Source organism: Carcharhinus amblyrhynchos, chromosome 7, assembly GCF_965287045.1.
Source record: "Carcharhinus amblyrhynchos chromosome 7, sCarAmb.v2.hapA, whole genome shotgun sequence".
In the NCBI taxonomy this organism is placed as follows: Eukaryota; Metazoa; Chordata; class Chondrichthyes; order Carcharhiniformes; family Carcharhinidae; genus Carcharhinus; species Carcharhinus amblyrhynchos.
In genome coordinates, this window is record NC_137330.1 from 126292477 (window position 1) to 126316509 (window position 24033).

The 24033-nt window shown below is 44.0% G+C and overlaps 1 protein-coding gene across 1 annotated transcript in view; it reads left to right on the top strand.

Annotated features, from left to right (window-relative positions):
• The window catches only part of LOC145345623 (dynein axonemal heavy chain 8-like), a 1557438-nt gene that overhangs the window by 1005922 nt on the left and 527483 nt on the right, over positions 1-24033 (top strand). Inside the window, exons 54-55 of the mRNA XM_080193457.1 lie at positions 17550-17690; positions 23051-23279. Coding sequence (XP_080049583.1) covers positions 17550-17690; positions 23051-23279 — 370 coding nt within the window. The remainder of the gene's footprint in view (positions 1-17549; positions 17691-23050; positions 23280-24033) is intronic.

The window sequence follows — 24033 nt, forward strand, 5'->3', positions numbered from 1 at the left end:
ACCCGCCAAGGCCTTCTCATGACCCCTTCTGGCTCTCCTAATTTCCTTTTTAAGTTCCTTCCGACAACCTGTATACTCCTCTAGATCCTTAACATCTCCTAGCTCTCTGAACCTTCAGTACGCCTTTCTTTTCTTTTTGACTAGGTTCATTACAACCTTCGTGCACCAAGGCTCCCATAACCTACAAAATCTCCCTGTCTCATCAGAACATTGTCATGCAGAGCTCCAGACAAACATTCCTTGAAAATCTGCCACCTTCCTTCGGTACTTTTCCCTAAGAACACCTCCTTCCAATTTAGATGTCAATTTCCTTCCTGATGGCTCCATATTTCCCCTTACTCCAGATAAACACTTTCCTAGCTTGCCTGATCTTATCTATTTCCGATGCTATCGTGAAGGAGATAGAGTTATGATCTTCATCCCCAAGATGCTCTCCCACTGAGAGATCCGTCACCTGTCCAGGTTCATTAGCCAGCACCAGGTCAAGTACAGCCCCTCCTTTTGTAGGCTTATCCACGTACTGTGTCAGGAAACCCTCCTGAACACACCTAACAAACTCCTCCTCATCCAAATCCCTTACCCGAGGGATATTCCAATCAATGTTTTGGAAATTAAAGTCTCCCATCACGACAACTCTGTTATTACTACATCTCTCTAGGATCTGCACCTCAACATCCCTGTTACTATTGGGTGGCCTATAGAAAGCACCCAGCAAAGTTATCGACCCTTTCCTGTTCCTAACCTCCACCCACAGAGATTCCATAGACAGTCCCTCCACGGCATCCACCTTCTCTGCAGCCATGACACTGTCCCTGATCAACAGTGCCACTCCACCACCTCTTTTGCCTCCCTCCCTGTCCTTCCTGAAGCATCTGAATCCTGGCACCTGAAGTACCCAGTCCTGTCCCTGAGACATCCAAGTCTCTGTAATGGCCACCACACCACATTCCAAGCAGCGATCCACACTCTAAGCTCATCCACTTTATTCACTACACTCCTGGCGTTAAAATAGACGCATCTCAAACTTTCGGTCTGGGCACTCCCCTTCTCCATCACCCGTCTACCCTTCCCTTTACACTGTCTACAGTCCTTCTCTACCTGGGAGCTAACCTCCTCGCTCTCAGTCACCTCATCTCGATTCCCTCCCCCAAAACCTTTCTAGTTTGAAGTCCCCCCAGTAGCCTTAGCCAACCTTCCCACCAAGATATTGGTCCCCCTGGGATTTAAGGATTTAACCCGTCTTTTTTGTACAGGTCACACCTACCCAGTCTGCTAAGAAAGTAGAGGCACTGGTGGGCTTTCTTAACTATAGGGCCCAAAGTCGTCATTTAGCTGGTGTGCATTTCCCTATTCCTTGTTATGAAATCTACTGAAGCCTTTGCTGCATTTGAAAAACCTCCCAATCCCCAGATTTACTACTTCTTCTATCAATTTTATAAGCCTTTTCCTTTAAACTTATACAAGCCTTCATTCCTTTTATCAGTTACAGTGAATTGGCTTTTTGGGCTTTTTGCATCTTGAATGTAGAAGTACTACAAGCTATTAAATGTTCTTTGAAGATTATTAATTGCCTGTGCACAATTGCAGCTTTAATGTATTTTCCCAATCCTAATTTTCATTATTTTGTTTATTCAATCCTGGCTTCAAATTGAATCTCCTCACTTTAAAACATAATGTAAAATTCTATATGGCATTTAGGGTTACTCATCCCTAAATGCTCCAGACAACTAGATTATCTATTGGCCTGTTTTACAGCACTCTTCACATTCATCCTACTAAAATAAATCATGTTACACTTCTATACATCTGCCACTTGTCCACCCTTTCCACCAACCTATTTGCACACTTTTGAAGTTCCATGCCGTCCTGCTCAAAATTCACAATAATCCCAAGTTTTGTACCATCTCTATATTTTGAAGTTGTGTTCAATACACCAAAATCTAGGGCTGGAATGTTACCCCCACTCAGGCTGGGGGATTCTCCCACTCCACTGAAGTGAACAGAGGGTTGGCTGGGCATCTAATTCTCCAACTTTGCTGCAGCAGAAACGTGACAGAAATGGCCGGTAAGATCATGCCTATGCCATTCATATACATATGGAACCATAGAAACTCGAAGCAAGAGTAGGCCATTTGGCCCTTTGAGCCTGCTCTGCCATTTGTCTTGATCGTGGCTGATCATCAAATTCAATATTCTGGTCCTCCCTTACCCTCACTCCCCTATATCCCTTGATCTCTTTTGCCCCAAAAGCTACATCTAATTTCTCCTTGAAATCAGACAACATTTTGGCCTCAACTACATTCTGTTGTAGTGAATTCCACACATACCACCCCCTTTCCCCCACACCCCGCACCTAGGTGAAGAAATTTCTCCTCACCTCAGTTCTAAAATGTTTATCCCTTATCTGCAAACTATGACCCCTAGTTCTGGGAAGTGTGGGGCTGGTCCCCATTGTTCCCACCATTGGGAGCATTCTTTCTGAGTCTACCCTGTTTAATTCTGTTAGAATTTTATAAGTTTCTATGAGATCCCCTCTCACTCTTCTAAATTTCAGTGAACATAATCCTACCTGATTTAGTCTCTCTTTATACAACAGACCTGCCATCCTGGGAATCAGCCTGATAAACCTTTACTGTATTCCCTCTATAGCAAGGACACCCTTCCTCAGATAAGGTCTCCAAAACCACACACAGTACTCCAGATGCGGCCTCACCAACCCCCTATACAGCTAATGGGGATGTTTTGCTATGAAGGCCAACATAACATTTGTCTTCTTTACTGCCTACTGTACCTGCGCACTTGCTTTCAGTGACTGATGCACAAGGACTCCAACTCGTTGAGTATCCACCTGTCTCAATTTATACCTATTTAAGTTATAATTTGTCTTTCTGTTATTGCTACCAAAGTAGATAACCTCACACATATATAGACACTTTGCATCTCTGCACCCTTCTCACAGCTCACCCTCCCACCCAACTTTGTATCATCTGCAAATTTGGAGATAATACATTCAGTTCCCTCTTCCAGATCATTAGTATGTAATGTGAACTGTTAGATCCCTAGCACAGATCCCTGTGAAACCCCACTTGTCATTGACCGCCAATCAGAAAAAGACCCATTTACTGCAATTCTTTGTTTCCTATCTGCTAACCAGCTTTCTATCCATCGCAAGACATTACGTGCAATCCCATGTGCTTTAGCTTTACATAATAGTCTGTTATGTGAGTCCTCCTTGAGAGTCTTCTGAAAGTCTAAATAACCCACATCCACTGGATCTCCTCAGTCAACTCTACTAGTTACATTCTCAAAGAATTCCAATAGATTAATCAAACATAACACCCTCCGTGTAAATCCATGCTGACTTTGCCTGATTATAACACTGCTTTACAAATGCCAAGTTATGAAATCCTTGATAATAAACTCTAACGACTTCCCCAGTACTGACCTAAGTCGCACTGGTCGAGAGTTCCCCGTTTACTCTCTATCTCCCTTTTTGAATAATGGTCTTACATTAGTTATCCTCCAAGAGAGAATAGTAAGGAAATAATATCAGCAGAGAATAATAAGCAAAGGACCATGTACAAAGAACAAAGAACAGTACAGCACAGGAACAAGCCCTCCAAGCCTGCGCTGATCATATTTACCTATCTAATCTACTGCTGATATCCCTCTGTTGCCCGTTTGTTTATATGCCTATCAAGATAAGTCTTAAATATGGCTAATGTAACTGCCTCAACCACTTCACTTGGCACTGCCTTCCAGGCCCCCACCACCCTCAGTGTGAAAAAAAAACTTGCCCTGCACATCACCACTGAACCTTCCCCCCTTTACCTTGAACTTGTGCCCCCCTTGTAATTATCATTTCTGCCCTGGGAAAAAGCTTCCATCTGTTAACCCGATCTGTACCTCTCATAATTTTAGAAACTTCTATCAGGTCACTCCTCAGCCTCCGTCTTTTCAGGGAGAAAAATCCTAGTTTATTCGATCTCTCCTCATAGCTAATACTCTCCATACCAGGCAACATCCTGGGAAATCTTTTCTGTACTTTCTCCAAAGCCTCCACGTCCTTCTGGTAGTGTGGTAACCAGAATTGGACACAGTATTCCAAATATGGCCCAATCAACATTTTATACAACTGTAACATAATTTACCAACTTTTATACTTGATGCCCATCTGATGAAGGCAAGCATGCCATATACCTTCTTCACCACCTTTTACACTGTGCTGCCACTTTTAAGGATCTGTGGACTTATAGTCCCAGATCTCTCCATGTGTCTATGCTCCTGATTGTTCTGCCATTTATTTTATAGCTCTCACCTGAATTGGATGTACAAAAATTCATACCTCACATTTGTCTGGATTAAATTCCATCTGCCATTTCTCAATTTTCCAGCCTATCTATATCCTGCTGTATTCTCTAACAATCTTCATTACTATCCACAATTCTGCCAGTCTTAGTATTATCTCCAAACTTGCAAATCAGACCAGCTACATTTTGTTCCAAGTCATTTACATATATTAAAAATGGCAGAGGTCCCAGCACTGATCCCTGCAGAACACCATTAGTTACAGACCTCCATTCAGAAAAAACACCCTTCCACGCTTACCTGACAATGGAGCAGTGCTCCGAAAGCTAGTGGCTTTTGCTACCAAATCAACCTGTTGGACTTTAACCTGGTGTTGTGAGACCTGGTGTTGGTAGAGCTAGGGAACCGTGGTGCACTAAAAAAGTTGATTCGTTGGTTAAAAAGAAAAAGGAGGCTTATGTCCGGATGAGACTTGAGGGCTCAGGTAGTGCACTAGAAAGCTTTAGATTGGCTAGGAGGGAGTTGAAGAGTGAATTAAGAAGGGCTAAAAGAGGACATGAGAAGACTTTGGCTGATAGGATTAAGGAGAATCCTAAGGCGTTCTATAGGTATGTTAAGAACAGAAGGTTGGTTAGGGCAAGATTAGGGCCAGTTACAGACAGCAGAGAGAAGTTGTGTGTGGAACCAGAAGAGATTGGTGAGGCATTGAACCAATATTTCTCTTCGGTGTTCATGCAGGGGGACATGAATGTAGCTGAGGAGAACACTGGGTTGCAGGGGTGTAAACTAGACAGTGTTGCAGTTGATAAGGGGGATGTGTTGGATATTCTTGAGGGTTTGAAAATAGATAAGTCCCCTGGTCTGGACAGGATTTACCCTAGGATTCTCTGGGAGGCAAGAGAGGTGATTGCAGAGCCTCTGGCTCTGATCTTCAGGTCGTCGTTGGTCTCAGGTATAGTACCGGAAGATTGGGGGATAACGAATGTTGTCCCATTGTTTAAGAAGGGGAACAGCGACTTCCCCGGGAGTTATAGACCGGTGAGTCTTACTTATGTTGTGGGCAAGGTTTTAGAAAAAATTATTAGGGATAGGATTTATAGTTATTTGGAGAGTAATGAATTGATTGGAGATAGTCAGCATGGTTTTGTAGTGGGTAGGTCGTGCCTTACTAACCTTATTGAGTTTTTTGAGAAAGTGACCAAAGAGATGGATGGGGGAAAGGCAGTTGACGTGGTATATATGGATTTTAGTAAGGCGTTTGATAAGGTTCACCATGGTAGGCTTCTGCAGAAAATGCAGATGTATGGGATTGAGGGTAATCTAGGAAATTGGATCAGGAATTGGCTAGCAGATAGGAGACAGAGGGTAGTGGTTGATGGTAAATATTCGTCATGGAGTTCAGTTACGAGTGGTGTGCCTCAGGGATCTGTTTTGGGGCCACTGCTGTTTGTAATTTTTATTAATGATCTGGATGAGGGTATAGTTGGGTGGATTAGTAAATTTGCTGATGACACCAAAGTCAGAGGTGCGGTAGATTGTGAGGAAGGGTGTCATAGTTTGCAGGAAGACTTGGACAGGTTGCAGAGCTGGGCTGAGAGGTGGCGGATGGAGTTTAATGCGGAGAAGTGTGAGGTAATTCACTTTGGTAGGAATAACAGATGTGTCAAGTATAGGGCTAACGGGAGGACTCTGAGTAGTGTGGATGAACAGAGGGATCTAGGTGTATGTGTACATAGATCCCTGAAAGTAGGGAATCAAGTAGATAAGGTTGTTAAGAAGGCATACGGTGTCTTGGCGTTTATTGGTAGGGGGATTGAATTTAGGAGTCGCAGCGTCATGTTGCAACTGTACACAACTCTGGTGCGGCCGCACTTGGAGTATTGTGTGCAGTTCTGGTCCCCACATTATAGGAAGGATGTGGAGGCTTTGGAGAGGGTGCAGAGGAGGTTTACCAGGATGTTGCCTGGTATGGAGGGGAGGTCCTATGAGGAGAGACTGAGGGATTTGGGGTTGTTTTCGCTAGAAAGAAGGCGGCTAAGAGGGGATCTTATTGAAACATATAAGATGATTAGAGGTTTAGATAGGGTGGATAGTGATAGCCTTTTTCCTCGGATGGAGAAAGCTAGCATGAGGGGGCATGGCTTTAAATTAAGGGGGGGTAGTTATAGGACGGATGTCAGGGGTAAGTTCTTTACCCCGAGGGTGGTGAGGGATTGGAATGCCCTGCCTGCTGCAGATGTAAATGCGCCTAGTTTGGGAGCGTTTAAGAGATCCGTGGATAGGTTTATGGATGAAAAGGGATTGGTTTAGGTTAGAGGGTCATTGTTTTTTAACTGGTCGGCGCAACATCGTGGGCCGAAGGGCCTGTTCTGCGCTGTAATGTTCTATGTTCTATGTTCTTATTGTATGGCCAAGTCAGTTCTGAATGCACCTAGCTAGTTCACCCTTGATCCTGTGAGATTTAATCTTTTGCACATGAGGGACCTTGTCAAATGCCTTACTAAAGTCCACGTAGACAGTATCCGCCGCCCTTCCCTATCAATCATTTTTATCACCTCATCAAAAAACTCAATTAACATAGTGAGACATGAATTCCTATGCACTAAACCATCCTGTCTGTTGCTAATAAGATCATTCAGTTCCAAATGTGTATATATCCTATTCCTAAGAATCTTGTCCAAAGTTTCCCTGTCACTGACGTCAAGTTCACCGGCCTATAATTACCCGGGTTATCCTTGCTAACTTTCTTAAATATGGCACAGCATTGGTTATCCTCCAATCCTCTGGTACCTCACTAGTGGCCAATGAAGAAACAAAGATATGTGTTAGAGGCCTAGCAATTTCATCTCTTGTCTCCCTCAGTAATCTGGGATAGATGCCATCTAGCCTTGGAGATTTTTATATCTTAATGCTTTTTAATTCACTTAACACTCCCTCCCTCGTAATGATGACTTGTTCTAAAGGGTTTACACATCCGTCCAAGACACCATCAATCGACATGTTTTTTAAAAGATAAAATTTTACCCGCCTCTACTACTACCTCTGGCAGCTTGTTCCAGACACTCACCATCCTCTGTGTGAAAAAATTGCCTCTCTGGACATTTTTGTATCTCTCCCCTCTTGCCCTAAAGCAATGCCCTCTAGTTTTAGACTCCCCTACCTTTGGGTAAAGATATTGACTATCTTGCTGATCTATGCCCTTCATTATTTTATAGACCTCTGTAAGGTCACCCCTCAGCCTCCTATGCTCCAGAGAAAAAAGACCCAGCCTCTCCTTATAACTCAATCCATCGAGTCCCAGTAGCATCCTAGTAAATCTTTTCTGCACTCTTTCTCGTTTAATAATATCCTTTCTATAATAGAGTGATCAGAATTGCACACAGTATTCTAAATGTGGCCTGACCAATGTCTTGTACAACTTCAACAAGACATCCCTACTCCTGTATTCAATGCTCTGACTGATGAAACCAAGCATGCTGAATGCCTTTTTCAAACACTCTGTCCACCTGTGACTCCACTTTCAAGGAGCTATGAAGATGTACCCCTAGATTTCTTTGTTCTCTAACTCTCCCCAACGCCTTACCATTAACTGAGTTAGTCCTGCTCTGGTTCAATCTACCAAAATGCATCACCTTGCATTTGTCTAAATTAAACTTCATCTGTCATTCGTCAGTCCACTGGCCCAGTTGATTAAGATCCTGTTGCAATTGGAATAACTTTCTTCACTGTCCACTCTGCTACCAATCTTGGTGTCATCTGCAATCTTACTAACCATGCCCCCTATATTCTCATCCAAATCATTAATATAAATGACAAATAACTGTGTGCCCAGCACTGATCCCTGAGGCATACTGCTGGTCACAGGCCTCCAATTTGAAAAACAACTCTCAACAACCACCTTCTGGCTTCTGTCAAGAAGCCAATTTTGTAACCATTTAGATGGCTCACCCTGGATCCCATGAAATTTAACTTTATGCAACAACCTACCATGCGGTAGCTTGTCAAAGGCCTTGCTAAAGTCCATGTAGACAACATGGACTACATGGACAAATGCTTCATTTTTTTTAATTGCTTAGACCTCATGTATGCATCCATTTTCTTTTTGACGAGATTCACAATTTCCCTGATCATCCATGATTCCTGAATCTTGCCTTTCCTGTCCTTCCTTTTCACAGGCACGTGCCTGTTCTGCACTCCGATCACTTCTTAAAAGACTACCACATTCCAAATTTGGATTTACCCTCAACCAGCCTCTCCCAAACAACAGCCTCCAAATCCTGTCTAATCCAGCTTTAGTTAGCCTTACCCCAGTTTAGTACCTTAATCCTAGGACAATACTTGTCTTTTTCCATGAATATCCAAAAGCTTACAGAATTGTGGTCACTGTTCATGTTTGTATAGAACCAGTAGAAATAGCAGAGGTACCTAATGAATACTTTACTTCAGTATTCACAGTGGAAAAGGAACTTGGTTGTAGTGCAGGCTTGCAGCAGACTGAAAAGCTTGAGCACGTAGACATTAAGAAAGAGGATGTGTTGGGGCTTTTGAAAAGCATCAAGATAGATAAGCCGCCGGAACGAATGGAATATACCCCAAGTTACTGTGGGAGGCGAGGGAAGAGATTGCTGAGCCTCTGGCGATGATCTTTGTGTCATCAATGGAGACGGGAGAGATTCTGGAGGATTGGAGGACTGCAAGTGTGGTTCCTTTATGCAAGAAAGGGAGAAGAGATAACCCAGGAAATTATAGACCAGTGAGTCCAACCTCAGTGGTTGGTAAGTTGATGGAGAAGATCCTGAGAGGCAGGATTTATGAACATTTGGAGAGGTATAGTATGATCAAGAATAGTTGGCATGACTTTCTTAAAGGCAGGTCATGCCTTACGAGCCTGACTGAATTTTTTGAGAACGTGTCTAAACACATTGACGAAGGGAGAGCAGTAAATGTAATATATATGGACTTCAGCAAGGCATTTGATAAATACCCCATGCAAGGCTTATTGAGAAAGTGAGAGGGCATGGGATCCAAGGGGACATTCCTTTGTGGATCCAGAACTGGCTTGCCCACAGAAGGCAAAGAGTGGTTGTAGATGAGTCTTTTTCTGCATGGAGATTTGTGATTTTTATAAATGACCTGGATGAGGAAGTGGAAAGGTGGGTTGCTAAATTTTCCAATGACGCAAAGGTTGGAGAAGTTGTGGATGGTGTAGAGGGATGTCAGAAGTCGCAACAAGACATAGATAGGATGCAAGACTGGGCAGAGAAATGGCAGATGGACTTCAACCCAGATAAGTGTGTAGTGGTGCATTTTGGCAGGTCAAATAGGATGACAGATTATAATATTAAGGGTAACACTCTTGGCAGTGTGTAAATCAGAAGGATCTTAGGGTCCAGGTTCATAGGATGCTCAAAGCAGCTTTGCAGGTGTAGGCTGTGGCATTCATCAGTCGAGGAATTGAGTTTTGGAGTCGGGAGATAATTCTGCAGCTATATAAGACCCTGATCAGACCCCACTTGGAGTACTGTGCTCAGTTCTGATCATCTCATTGCAAGAAGGATGTGGAAGCTGTTGAAAGGGTGCAGAGGAGATTTACAAGGATGTTGCCTGGATTGGGTGGCATGCCTTATGAGGATAGGTTAAGGGAGCTCAGTCTTTTGTCCCTGGAGAGACGAAGGATGAGAGGTGACCTGATTGAAGTATTGATTGAGTGGATTCTCAGAGGCTTTTTCCCAGGGCTGAAATGCTTGCCACAAGAGGACACAGGTTTAGGATGCTGGGAAGTAGGTACAGAGGAGATGCCAGGGGTAAGTTTTTCACTCAGAGAGTGCATGGAATCGGCTACCAGCAGTGGTGGTGGAGGCGGATTCGATTGGGTCTTTTAAGAGGCTTTTGGATAAGTATATGGAACTTAGTAAGATAGACAGATGGTTATAGGTAAGCCAAGTAGGCAGGGACACGTTTGGCGCAACTTGTGGTAGACAGAGGGGAACCGGTGGATGTGGTGTTTTTAGATTTCCAAAAAGCCATTGATAAGGTGCCTCACAAAAGGTTGCTGCAGAAAGTTAGAATGCACGGAGTTGGAGGTAAGGTGGTCGCATGGATAGAGGATTGGCTGTCTAATAGGATGCAGAGAGTTGGTATCAATGAGTGTTATTCTGATTGGCAGTTGGTGACTAGTAGAGTGCCACAGAGATCGGTGCTGGGGCCTCAACTGTTTACTATTTATATAGATGATCTGGAGGAGGGGGCTGAGTTCAGGGTAACGAAATTTGCTGATGACACGAAGATGAGTGGAAAAGCAGATTGCGTGGAGGGTGTGGAAAGTCTGCAGAGGGATTTGGATAGGCTGAGCGAGTGGACGAGGACCTGGCAGATGGTGTATAATGTTAGCAAGTGTGAGGTTATCCACTTTGGCAGAAATAATAGTAGGAGAGATTATTATTTAAAAGGTGAAAAGCTGCAGCATGCTACGGTGCAGAGGGACCTGGGGGTCCTTGTGCACAAGTCGCAAAAACCCAGTCTGCAGGTGCAGCAGGTGATCAAGAAGGTGAATGAAATGTTGGCCTTTATAGCGAGGGGGATAGAATATAAAAGCAGGGAGGTCTTGCTGCAACTGTACAGGGTACTGGTGAGGCCGCAGCTGGAGTACTGTGTGCAGTTTTGGTCGCCGCACTTGCGCAAGGATATTTTGGCCTTGGAGGGAGCGCAGAGGAGGCTCACTAGGCTGATAGCGGAGATGAGGGGGTTGGACTATGAAGAGAGACTAAATAGACTGGGTCTGTCCTCATTGGAGTTTAGAAGGCTGAGGGGGGATTTTGTAGAGACGTATAAGATAATGAAGGGGATGGATAGGGTAGAGGTAGAGTGATTCTTCCCGCTTAGAAAGGATAGCAGAACAAGAGGGCACAGCCTCAAGATAAGGGGGGGCTGCAGTTTAGATCAGAGTTGAGGAGGAACTTCTTCACTCAAAGGGTGGTGAGTCTCTGGAATTCTCTGCCTGCTGAAGTGGTGGAGGCTACCTCGCTAAATATATTTAAGATGCGGGTAGATAGATTTCTGATAGACAAGGGAATTAAGGGTTATGGGGAGAAAGTGGGAAAGTGGAACTGATCCACTTCAGATCAGCCATGATCTTATTGAATGGCGGGGCAGGCTTGAAGGGCTAGATGGCCTACTCCTCCTATTTCTTATGTTCTTAGGTTCCTATGAATCAGTTCCACTTTCCCGCTTTCTCCCCATAACCCTTAATTCCCTTGTCTATCAGAAATCTATCTACCCGCATCTTAAAAATATTTAGCGAGGCAGCCTCCACCACTTCAACGGGCAGAGAATTCCAGAGAGTCACTACCCTTTGAGTGAAGAAGTTCCTCCTCAACTCTGATCTAAACTGCAGCCCCCCCTCCCTTATCTTGAGGCTGTGCCCTCTCGTTCTGCTATCCTTTCTAAGCGGGAAGAATCTCTCTACCTCTACCCTATCCATCCCCTTCATTATCTTATACGTCTCTACAAAATCCCCCCTCAGCCTTCTAAACTCTGAGTACAGTCCCAGTCTATTCAGTCTCTCTTCATAAGCTAACCCCCTCATCTCCAGTATCAGCCTGGTGAACCTTCTCTGTACTTCCTCCAAGGCCAATACATCCTTTCGCAAATAAGAGGATCAAAACTGCACAAAGTACTCCAGTTGTGGCCTCACCAGTGCACCGTTGTAATAAATGCCAATGAATAATCAATTTGATTTATTATTGTCACATGTATTAACATACAGTGAAAAGTATTGTTTCTTGCACACTATACAGACAAAACATACCATTCATAGAGAAGGAAACGAGAGTACAGAATGTGTTGTTACAGTCATAGCTAGGGTACAGAAAAAGGTCAACTTAATGCAAGGTAAGTTCATTCAAAAATCTGACAGCAGCAGGAAAGAAGCTGTTCTTGAGTCGTTTGGTACGTGACCTCAGACTTTTGCATCTTTTTCCTGAAGGAAGAAGGTAGAAGAGAGAATGTCTGGGGTGCGTAGTGTCCTTAATTATGCTGCCTGCTTTGCCAAGGCAGCAGAAAGTGTAGGCAGAGTCAACGGATGGGAGGCTGGTTTGCATGATGGACTGGGCTACATTCACAACCTTTTGTAGTTCCTTGTGGTCTTGGGCAGAGCAAGAGCCATACCAAGCTGTGATACAATCAGAAAGAATGCTTTCTATGGTGCATCTGTAAAAGTTGGTGAGAGTCATCTCTGACATGCCAGAGTTCCTTAGTCTTCTGAGAAAGTCGAGGTGTTAGTGGGTTTTCTTAACAATAGTGTCAATATGGGGGGAACCAGGACTGATTGTTGGTGATCTGGACACCTAAAAACTTGAAGCCCTCATCAGTGTAATCAAAGCAAAGTAAGTACTGCTGGAAATCTGAAATATATTCCTTGGGAGCACTGAAGAGAGGCAGTGATTTGTAAGAGGACAGCTTGTGGGTAAGTTAAAGCGATTTTTAAAATTAACTTTGCTAGTTTTTTTTTAATTTTATTCCGGAAACCGTTTGCAAAGGGACTTGGGTAGTTTTTGTTTCCTTACTATAAATTGGACTGGTGAGGAATCCCGATACTCTACACAGGTAGAGTACCCCATCCTCCCACCTCTTCTAACCTAAAAAAGAGAGAGAGAGAGGGGCTTGGAGTGAGAACAGGTAAGTTTGTTTTTGGTTTTTTTTTGTGAGCTGGAAGGGCTTTGACTCACAGGGCCTAAGCGAAAAGGGTGAGGCAAGGTAAGTTTATACATTTTTATTACATTTTTCTCTGTATTTCTAAAAAGGGCAAGTATGAGTGTGACACCAGTATGTTGTTGCCAATGCAATATGTGGGAGGTCCTGGAGGCTCCTGGTCTCCCAGACATCCATATCTGTGCTCGGTGTGTGGAGCTGCAGTCCCTAAGGGACCAGGTTAAGGAACTGGAACTGCAGCTCGAGGACCTTCGTCTCCTTAGAGAGAATGAGGAGTTAATTGACAGGAGCTACCGGCAAGTGGTCACACCGGGGCAGTGGGAAGAAGGCAAGTGGGTAACGATTAGGAAGGGGAAAGCTCACGTGATGGAGAGCACACCAGTGGATGTCCCCCTTCAAAATAAGTACTCCTGCCTGAGTACTACTGGGGGGGACAGCTCACCTAGGGGAGGAAGCGGTGGCCAGGTCTCTGGAGCTGAGCCTGACCCAGTACTTCAAAAAAGTAAGAAAAAGAGCAGCAAAGCAGTGTTAATAGGGGATTCCATAGTGAGGGGATCAGACAGGCGTTTTTGCAGACGTAGACGGGAGTTGCGGATAGTGGTTTGCCTCCCTGGAGCTGGGATTCAGGATGTCTCTGGACGCGTCCCAGACATCCTGAAAGGGGAGGGTGAGGAGCCGGAGGTTGTGGTTCACATAGGTACCGCTGACATAGGCAGGAAGAGGGAAGGGGTCATGAAAAGGGATTATAGGGAATTAGGTAGACAGCTGAGAAAGAGGAATGCAAAGGTAGTAACCTCAGGATTGCTGCTTGCGCCGCGGGAGAATGAGGGCAGGAATGGAATGAGGCGGAGGGTGAATGCGTGGCTGAGCGACTGGAGCAGGGGGCAGGGATTCCAGTTCCTGGATCATTGGGACCTCTTTAGGAGCAGGTGTGATCTGGTCAGTAAAGACGGGTGGCACTTGAATCCCAGGGGGACCAATATCTTGGCGGGAAGATTAGCTAGGGCTACTGGGGGGGCTTTAAACTAGAAAGGGTGGGGGGAGGGAATAGAGATGAGGAGACTGAGAGCGAGGAGGTTAGCTCCCAGGTAGGGAAGGACTGTAGACAGTATGAGAGGGAGGTTAGACGGGTAATGGAGAAGGGAAGTGCTCAGACCGAGGGTCTGAGGTGTGTCTATTTTAATGCCAGGAGTGTAGTCAACAAAGTAGATGAGCTTAGGGCATGGATTACTGCTTGGGAATGTGATGTGGTGGCCATTACAGAGACTTGGATGTCTCAGGGACAGGATTGGGTACTTCAGGTGCCAGGATTCAGATGCTTCAGGAAGGACAGGGAGGGAGGCAAAAGAACAGGGAGAGTGGCACTGTTGATCAGGGACAGTGTCATGGCTGCATAGAAGGTGGATGCTGTGGAGGGACTGTCTACGGAGTCTCTGTGGGTGGAAGTTCGGAACAGCAAAGGGTCGATAACTTTGCTGGGTGTTTTCTGTAGGTCGCCCAATAGTGACAGGGAAGTTGAGGTGCAGATAGGGAAACAGATCCTAGAGAGATGTAGTAATAACAGAGTTTTCATGATGGGAGACTTTAATTTAAGAACATAAGAACATAAGGAATAGGAACAGGAGTAGGCCATCTAGCCCTTCGAGCCTGCGCCGCCATTCAATAAGATTATGGCTGATCTGTCGTGGCTCAGTTCCACATTCCTGCCCTCTCCCCATAACCCTTAATCCCCTCTCTTATCAAAAACCCATCAACCCGCGTCTTAAAAATATTTAGCGAGGCAGCCTCCACCACTTCAACGGGCAGAGAATTCCAGAGATTCACCACCCTTTGAGTGAAGAAGTTCTTCCTCAACTCCGTTCTAAACCGCCCCCCCTTTATCTTGAGGCTGTGCCCCCTAGCCCTACTGTCCTTTCTGTCCTTTCTGAATTTCCCAAACATCAACTGGAATATCCCTCGGGTAAGAGGTTTGGATGGGGAGGAGTTTGTTAGGTGGGTTCAGGAGGGTTTCCTGACACAGTATGTGGATAAGCCTATGAGAGGAGAGGCTGTACTTGACCTGGTCCTGGCTAATGAACCAGGACAGGTGACGGATCTCTCGATGGGAGAGCATCTCGGGGATGAAGATCATAATTCTATCTCCTTCATGATGGCATTGGAAAGAGATAGGATCAGGCAGGCTAGGAAGGTGTTTGTCTGGAGTAAGGGGAAATATTGGACGAGTAAATTGGAAGGAGGTGTTCTTGGGGAAAAGTACTGAAGGAAGGTGGCGGATTTTCAAGGAATGTTTGACTGGAGCTCTGCACGGCAACGTTCCGATGAGACAAGGAGGTTTTGGTAGGTCGCAGGAACCGTGGTGCACAAAGGTTGTGGTGAACCTGGTTAGGAAGAAAAGAAAGGTGTATAAAAGGTTCAGAGAGCCAGGAGATGTTAAGGATCTAGAGGAGTATAAGGCATGTAGAAAGGAGCTTAAAAGGGAAATTAGGGGCCATGAGAAGGCCTTGGCGGGTAAAATTAAGGAGAATCCCAAGGTGTTCTCCAAATATGTGAAAAGTAAAAGGATGAGAAGTGAAGGGATAGGACCTATAGAAGGTGAAGGGGGAAAAGTCTGTGTGGAAGCAGAAGAAATGGCAGAGGTGCTTAATGAGTACTTTGCCTCGGTATTCACAGTGGAAAGTGATCTGGGAGGTTGTACTACAGGTTTGCGGCAGACTGAAAAGATTGAGTATGTGGATGTTAAGAAAGAGGATGTGTTGGAACATTTAAATTCTATCAAGATAGATAAGTCACTGGGACCGGATGGGATGTACCCCAGGTTACTGTGGGAGGTGAGGGAGGTGATTGCAGAGCCCCGGTGATGATCTTTGCATTCTCGATGGAGTCGGGAGAGGTTCCAGAGGACTGGAGGACTGCAGATGAGGCTCATATTTTCAAGAAAGGGAACAGAGATAGCCCGGGAAATTACCGACCAGTGATTCTGACCTCAGTGGTTGGTAAGTTGATGGAGAGGATTCTGAGGGACATGATTTATGAGCATTTAGAGAAGTTTAGAATGATCAGGAATAGTCAGCACGGCTTTGTCAAGGGCAGGTCGTGCCTTACGAGCCTAGTTGAGTTCTTTGAAAATGTGACTGAACACATTGACGAAGGAAGAGCAGTGGACGTGGTTTACATAGACTTCAACAAGGCATTTGATAAGGTCCCCCATGCAAGACTTCTTGAGAAGATGAGAGGGCATGGGATCCAAGGGGCTTTGGCCTTGTGGATCCAGAACTGGCTTGTCTGCAGAAGGCAGAGAGTGGTTGTGGATGGGTCTTTTTCTTCATGGAGGCTGGTCACCAGTGGAGTGCCCCAGGGATCTGTTCTAGGACCCTTGCTAATTGTCATTTTCATAAATGGCCTGGATGAGGAAGTGGAGGGATGGGTTAGTAAGTTCGCCGAAGGTTGGTGGTGTTGTGGATAGTCTGGAGGGATGTCAGAAGTTGCAGCGTGAGATAGATAGGATGCAAGACTGGGTGGAGAAGTGGCAGATGGACTTCAACATGGATAAATGTGCAGTGGTCCATTTTGGCAGGTCCAATGGGATGCAGGAGTACAATATCAAGGGTAGGAGTCTTAGCTGTGTTGAAGAGCAGAAGGATTTTGGGGTCCGGGTCCATAGGACTCTTAAATCGGCCTCACAGGTGGAGGATGTGGTCAAGAAGGCGTATGGTGTACTGGCCTTCATTAATCGAGGGATTGAGTTTAGGAGTTGGGAGGTAATGCTGCAACTTTATCGGACCCTTGTCAGACCCCACTTGGAGTACTGTGCACAGTTCTGGTTGCCTCACTACAGGAAGGATGTGGAAGCTATTGAGAGGGTGCAGAGGAGATTTACAAGGATGTTGCCTGGATTGGGAGGCATGCCTTATGAAGATAGGTTGAGGGAGCTAGGTCTCTTCTCCCTGGAGAGACGAAGGTTGAGAGGCGACCTGATAGAGGTTTATAAAATGTTGAGAGGAATAGATAGGGTGGATTCTCGGAGGCTATTTCCCAGGGCTGAAATGGTCGCTACGAGAGGACACAGGTTTAAGGTGCTGGGAAGCAAGTACAGAGGAGATGTCAGGGATGAGTTTTTCACTCAGAGGGTGAGTGGAATCGGCTGCCGTCGGTGGTGGAGGCGAACTCGCTGGGGTCTTTAAAAAGACTTCTGGATGAGTATATGGGATCTAATGGTATTGGAAGTTGCAGATAGTTCTATGGCCTGGTAGGTATAGATGTGATCAGCGCAACTTGTGGGCCGAAGGGCCTGTTTGTGCTGTGGTGTTCTATGTTCAATGAATAGAAAGTGGTGGATAAACTCAGCAGTCTGGTAGCTTCTGAAAAAGAGAAACAGAAAGAGAAAAATGTTTTGCATCCAATATTACTTTTTTTTGGAACTGTAATATATTAGTGCCTCTTTTTATATTTTGCTACGTTTTACTCAGTAAACTGAGGACTGAATTTGCCCCTGTACCTTATTATTCTGAAACTTTCTATGCTTTGAATTACAGGCTTGGTTAAACAAACGCATACCTTGGGAGGCTGAGATTCTGCAAAACTTATATGATAAAGCCTTTGAAGATAGCTATCTCTACATGAAGTTAAACCTCCATCCAGTAATGGAGCTACTGGAGTGTAACTACATTGTGCAGGTTGGAAGCTTATTTACTCTAAAATCAGCTTTATGTTTATTTTTGTCTTTTACACATCCAAGGTTCCACCAATACAATATCCTAATACCATTTCCTGATATATTCTGTCACCAACTGGGACAGATTCACTGGAGGTGAGGCCACAATGCTATTTGGTCAGTTATGTTCCTTCATGGAACCCATGAAGTTTCATGGCTTCAGGTCAAAGATGTCTAAGGAAACTTGATGATTACCATTGACTGCCTTCCCTCAGCTGATGGATCATTACTTCTCCATGTCAAAGATCATTTGCATAGAATCATAGAATCATACAGTGCAAAAGGGACCCTTCATCCTACTAAGTTTACACTAACATGCGAGAAATACCTGACCTCCCACCGAATGCCATTTACTCACACTTGTCCCTTGAATGTTGTGACATGTCATATGTTCACCCAGGTACTTTTTAAAGGATGTGAGGCCATGTGTCTCCACCATTCTCCCAGGCAGTGCATTCCATATCGTCACCTAAACTGTTTATCCTCGTTTATCCTCGCTAAATATATTTAAGACGCGGGTAGATAGGTTTTTGATAGGCAATGGGATTAAGGGTTATGGGGAGAAGGCGGGAAAGTGGAACTGAGCTGCGACAGATCAGCCATGATCTTATTGTATGGCGGGGCAGGCTCGAGGGGCTAGATGGCCTACTCCTGCTCCTACTTCTTATATTCTTATGTTCTTATGTACCTCCCTATGGCCCCAAATCTCTTGCCTCTCACTTGGAACCTATGTCCCCTCATGGCTGACCTTTCAACAAACATTTTTTCAATCTTCAATGAATCTAAATGCAGTGCCAGAAGATTGGAGCACTGCTGATTTTGTACCTTAGTTTAGAAAGACTGAGGGATAGACTGAACAATTACAGCCAGTCAGTCTAACCTCAGTTATGGACAAGTTATTGGAGTTAATACTGAGGAGACGATTAACTGTCACATAGACAGTCGTATGTTAAACAAGGACAGTCAGTTTGGATTTGCTGAGTGAAGATCAGGTCTGACAAACTTAATTGAAACTTTTGCAGAAGTAATAAGGAAGATGAAAAGAATGAGGGGTGAAGACAATGCAGTTGATGTGGCCCATGAGGATTTAACAAAGTTTTTGATCAGGTCCCAGCTAGCAGAGTGGTTAAAAAAAGTCCATAGAATTGAGCGGAATGTTGAAAAATTGGCTCAGTTTAAAGAAACAAAAGTAATTGTTGATGTTTTTTGTGCAGTATATTAATAATGTTGACATAAATGTAGGGGGATTGATCAAGAAGATGGGGAGGAAATAAAAATTGGCTATGTCATTAATGGCAGTAAAAAGTCTGACAACACCAGGTTTTAGTCCAACCGATTTATTTGATAGTAAACGCACAAGCTTTCGAGGTTTCCCTCTTCGTCAGGTGAATGGAGAGTTCTGGCCTCAGACAGAGCATATAAAGCACAGACAGTTTAGAGATTACTGATTAGAATGTGAATCTTTACACCTAACCTGCTGTTCAAGTCCTAAAGTGGCCGACAATGTGAGTGGAAGGAGCACTAATCACAGGTTAAAGAGATGTGTATTGTCTCCAGACAGTACAGTGAGTGAGATTTTGCAAACCCAGGCAAGTCACGGGGGTTACAGATAGTGTGACATGAACCCAAGATCCCTGTTGAGACCATCCTCATGTGTGCGGAACTTGGCTATCAGTCTCTGTTCAGCGACTCTGCGCTGTCGTGTGTCGTGAAGGCCGCCTTGGAGAATGCTTACCCGAAGGTCAGAGGCTGAATGCCCATGACCACTGAAGTGTTCACCAGCAGGAAGGGAACAGTCTTGCCTGGTGACTGTCGAGCGATGTTCATTCATCGGTTGTCGTAGCGTCTGCATGGTCTCCCCAATGTACCATGCTTCGGGACATCCTTTCTTGCAACGTATCAGGTAGACAATGTTGGCCGAGTTGCAAGAGTATTTACCGTGTACCTGGTGGATGGTATTCTCACGTGTGATGATGGTATCCATGTCGATGATCCGGCATGTCTTGCAGAGGTTGCTGTGGCAGGGTTGTGTGGTATTGTGGTCACTGTTCTCCTGAAGACTGGGTAGTTTGCTGCGAACAATGGTCTGTTTGAGGTTGTGTGGTTGTCTGAAGGCAAGAAGTGGGGGTGTGGGGATAGCCCTGGCGAGATGTTCGTCTTCATCAATAATATGTTGAAGACTCTGGAGAAGATGTCGTAGCTTCTCCGCTCCAGGGAAGCACTGGACGACGAAGGGTACTCTGTCCACTGTGTCCATGTTTCATTTATTAACTAAGACATTTAACAGTAGGGAGGTAATGCTGCAGCTGTATGCATAGTTAGCTCAGCCACAATCTGAGGTATGTATTAAGCCTGGTCACCTCATATAATTGCACCAGAGAGAGTACAGAGGAAATTTACAAGGATGTTGCCAGGACAGGAAAATACAGCTATGAGGAAAATTTGTACAGGCTGAAGTTGTTCTCCTTGGAACAGAGGAGGCTGAGGGGAGATTTGATTGTGATGTACAAATCTGTGAGGGACCTGGTTGGAGTGGATGGGAAGGGCCTATTTACCTTTGCGACGTGAAGTGAGGGTGACTGCCATTGACATTATACATAGATAATAGAAGCCGGAGTAGGCATTCAGCCCTTTGAGCCTGCTCCATAATTCATTATGATCATGGTTGATCTTCAAATTCAATATCCTGATCCTGCTTTCCCTCATATCCCTTGATCCCTTTAGCCCCAAGAGCTATAAGTAATTCTTATTAAAATCACACAACACTTTGACCTCAACTACTTTTGATGGTCGTGAATTCCACAGATTATGCTTTGTCTGTATAGTGGAAGAAAAATACTTTTCGCTGTATACTAATACATGTGACAATAATAAGTCAAATCAAAATCAACGTTCTCTGGGTGAAGAAATTTCTCCTCACGTCAGTCTAAAAGGTTGCTCAATTTATGCTCAAATTATGACCCCTAGTTCTGAACTCCCGTATTATTGGAAACATTCTTTCTGAATCTGTTCTATATAATCCTATTACAATTTTATAAATTTCTATGAGAGCTTCTCTTGCTCTTTTAAACTCCTATGAATATAATCCTCACCAACTTAGTCTCTCCTCATATTACAGTCCTATCCTACCAGGAATCAGCCTGGTAATCCTTTGCTGCACTCTCTATAGCAAGGACATCCTTCCTCAGGTAAGGAGCCAATACTGCACACAATAGTCCAGGTGTGGCTTTATTAATGTCCTGTACAATTGCAATAAAACATCCTTATTCCTATACTCAAATTGTCTCGCCATGAAGTCCAACATGTCATTTGCCTTCCTTACTGCCTGCTTTACCTGCTCACTTACTTTCAGTGACTAGTGCCTGAGGACACTAAGGTCTTGTTGAATATCCACCTCTTTCAATTTATACCCATTCAAAAAAACAAGGCAGAATTTGACCGAGTATGAGTTTTGTCATGTGCTACGAAGTGTGGGACTGCAGTTAAAATGGCCGTGATCAGCACTGCGCCCAAAACGGGCACGATGTCAATTTAAATGGATTTGCATGCATTTAAATTTACTTAATTTAATTAACTAATTAAATTACTTAATTTAATTACTTTAAATTAAAGTCACTTACCTGCTTCGTCCATCCAGATTCAGCGCAAAACAGACATGGTCCACAAAGGTCTGTTTCAGGCATCCCAGCTTCTAAAGAAATATATTCAGAGCTTCTAGCGGCTCTCTAACTCAGGTCGGGGTGGATGGATCGAGGGAGGTGGGCCAGATCATTCCCTGGTAAGGGGAGAGGCGGGGGCGGGGGGGGGGGGGGGTGTTGCGGCGGAGGCAGGCCAGGTGGATCTCTTGTAGGGGAGAGTAGGAGAATGGCCAGATCGTTCTCTGCTTGGCAGGAGGTGGGGGGTCATGATCGATCTGGATAGTGGGTATTGGGAGGATAAGGGGGACAGTTATCTCGTGGAGGTGGGGAAATGTCTATGGGAGGTCATCTCTGCTTTAGCCTGCCTGGGAGCAATACGGCAAGAGAGATTTTTCAAAATTTTTACTGTGCATGTGTAATTGAAGACACCGAATGGAGTAGCAGTGTTTTAGGTGCAACAAGTCTCACCCAAAAACTTCTGTAGCGTGATTCAGAATTCCTGCTTTTTTTTTTCAGGTAGAGTGCATTTGTGGGTGACGGCGAACAGGTTTACAAGTCGGATCTGGATCATTCCCAGATTCAGTACTTAGAATCAAAATGGTAAAATTGGGCCCCAAGTATCGCATAACCTGCAGATCAAATGCTGGAAAGTGAGATTAGGTTGAATGGCTCATTTTTTGACCAGCGCAGACTAACTATGTAGCCTATTTGTGTGCCATAAACTTTCTATGATCCTAAGTGCTTTTGCGTGACAATATTAGAAATAACAACCATATATGTTTTGCGGAGTCTCATGTTCACACTGAGAATACCTTCCATTGGATCATGTTGTACCATTACTATGTTAAATGGGACAGATTCTGAACAAATGTAGCTGTAACAAAGCTGAGAATCTGGGGCACACTGGAATTGAAATCCTACTATAATTTATAGCATTGTGAGCTGGAATATTATATCAAGCTAGGTAATTAACCCTTGTTCAAGGAATAAAGACAAAGTGTTGGAAAATCTCAGCAGTTCTGACTACCTGAGTCATATTGAACTCACAAAATATCTCTGCTTTTCTCCCCCAGCCCTTTTTGTTTTGATTTCAGATTATCTGGTTCAAGGAGGACACTGCAAAAAGACATGTGGGGGCAACATGTATACCTTAATATTTCTGGTGAAACTATATGTGGGCCAAGCAGCAGAAACAACTAGTTCAGGCAGAGTAAACAGAAATACCAGAACCAATCACTTAAAAGCTGTGATGCCTTCTCTGTTGCCAGCACTGTGGGCAATTAAGCAACTAATGTTAGCTAGAGGAACCATAAACACGAAGAAAGTTGGACAAATTAAACTTGCTCTCAATCACCAGTAAAGTAATTCATCAACTGTGTTATCTCATTCAATGTGGGTTTTTGAACCACTCAGCTTTAGGCATCATTAAAGCATTGATTGAGATGTGGTAATAAGTATTGAATTTCAGAAATCCACCTCTCTATAGCAACTTCATTGTAGAAACTTTCCATGTAGAGCATTAAACTATACATCCTTGTTCCTCAATTCCCTTGCATCGTTTATAATATGTCAGTGCTACTGTACACATTTGAAAAATGGGTAAATGGTTTCAATGTTTCTTTTCAAGAAAATATTCAAATCCTAGACAGATATTCATTTATTGCATACTTCTCTTCTCCCTTAGTCCATAACTCTGCTTGAAGGTTTAATGGAGGTTGGAGTGAATATTAATGAAGTGCAACTTCGGCGGCTCTTTGTATTTGGATTAATGTGGAGTGTTGGTGCCCTGTTGGAACTAGAAAGTAGAGCTAAACTGGAAAGCTTCCTGCGAACACACAACAGCAAACTTGACCTACCTGTCATTCCAACAGGTAGCCCCGAGACCATGTTTGAGTTTCTTGTTAATCAGCAAGGTATGAACAATGGAATTATGTTTTAGATTATTGTTAAGAACACTGTACATTATATATAGGCATCAAGTAGATAGATCTATGATGCATTGCCTTATTGGGGATAATTTTCTGTATTCTTGTTTCCAGCATGGAACCTTGAACATGAATAACACATATTGACACTTTAAGTATTTTGATCTTTCATCCTTACTTTCTCTATTAGCCTTTTGTATCTCTGTAACCTTCTCCAGCTCTTTGAAACATTTGCGCTCTTCCAATTCTGGTTTCCAGCACATTGAATTTGAATTTCTCCACAATTGAATGCCGTTTTGCAAATTTGAGTTTGTGAAGTTGGAATTTGATTTTGGAAAAATGTAAAAAAATTGTAAAACTGCTAGAGGAGAAAAAAACATTGCATGGTCCCTTTCAAAGTTGTGTTTTTGTTTCAGTGCTTGAAGAGTTAAAATGCAAACTACATCCAGAGTCCCAGACTGAAACATTTGTATCAAAACGTCAAGCAGTAGTCTTGATAAGACAACCTGTTTTTTTTCTAAAGACTAATCAATTTAAAGTTGGCACTCAGCTACCAGAAACCTATAACATTTGAATTTGATGGCATTGACAAAATCAGACCAATTCTATTGTAAGAAAAGGGATAGGTTATCACAGGTATAAAAGAGAGCACAAAGGGGAGAAACTGTGACTTCTCGAGTCTCGAGAGAAAAAGAGCAACTATTAACCCTGCCGGCTTCAGATAAAATCTTAAGAGCGTGAA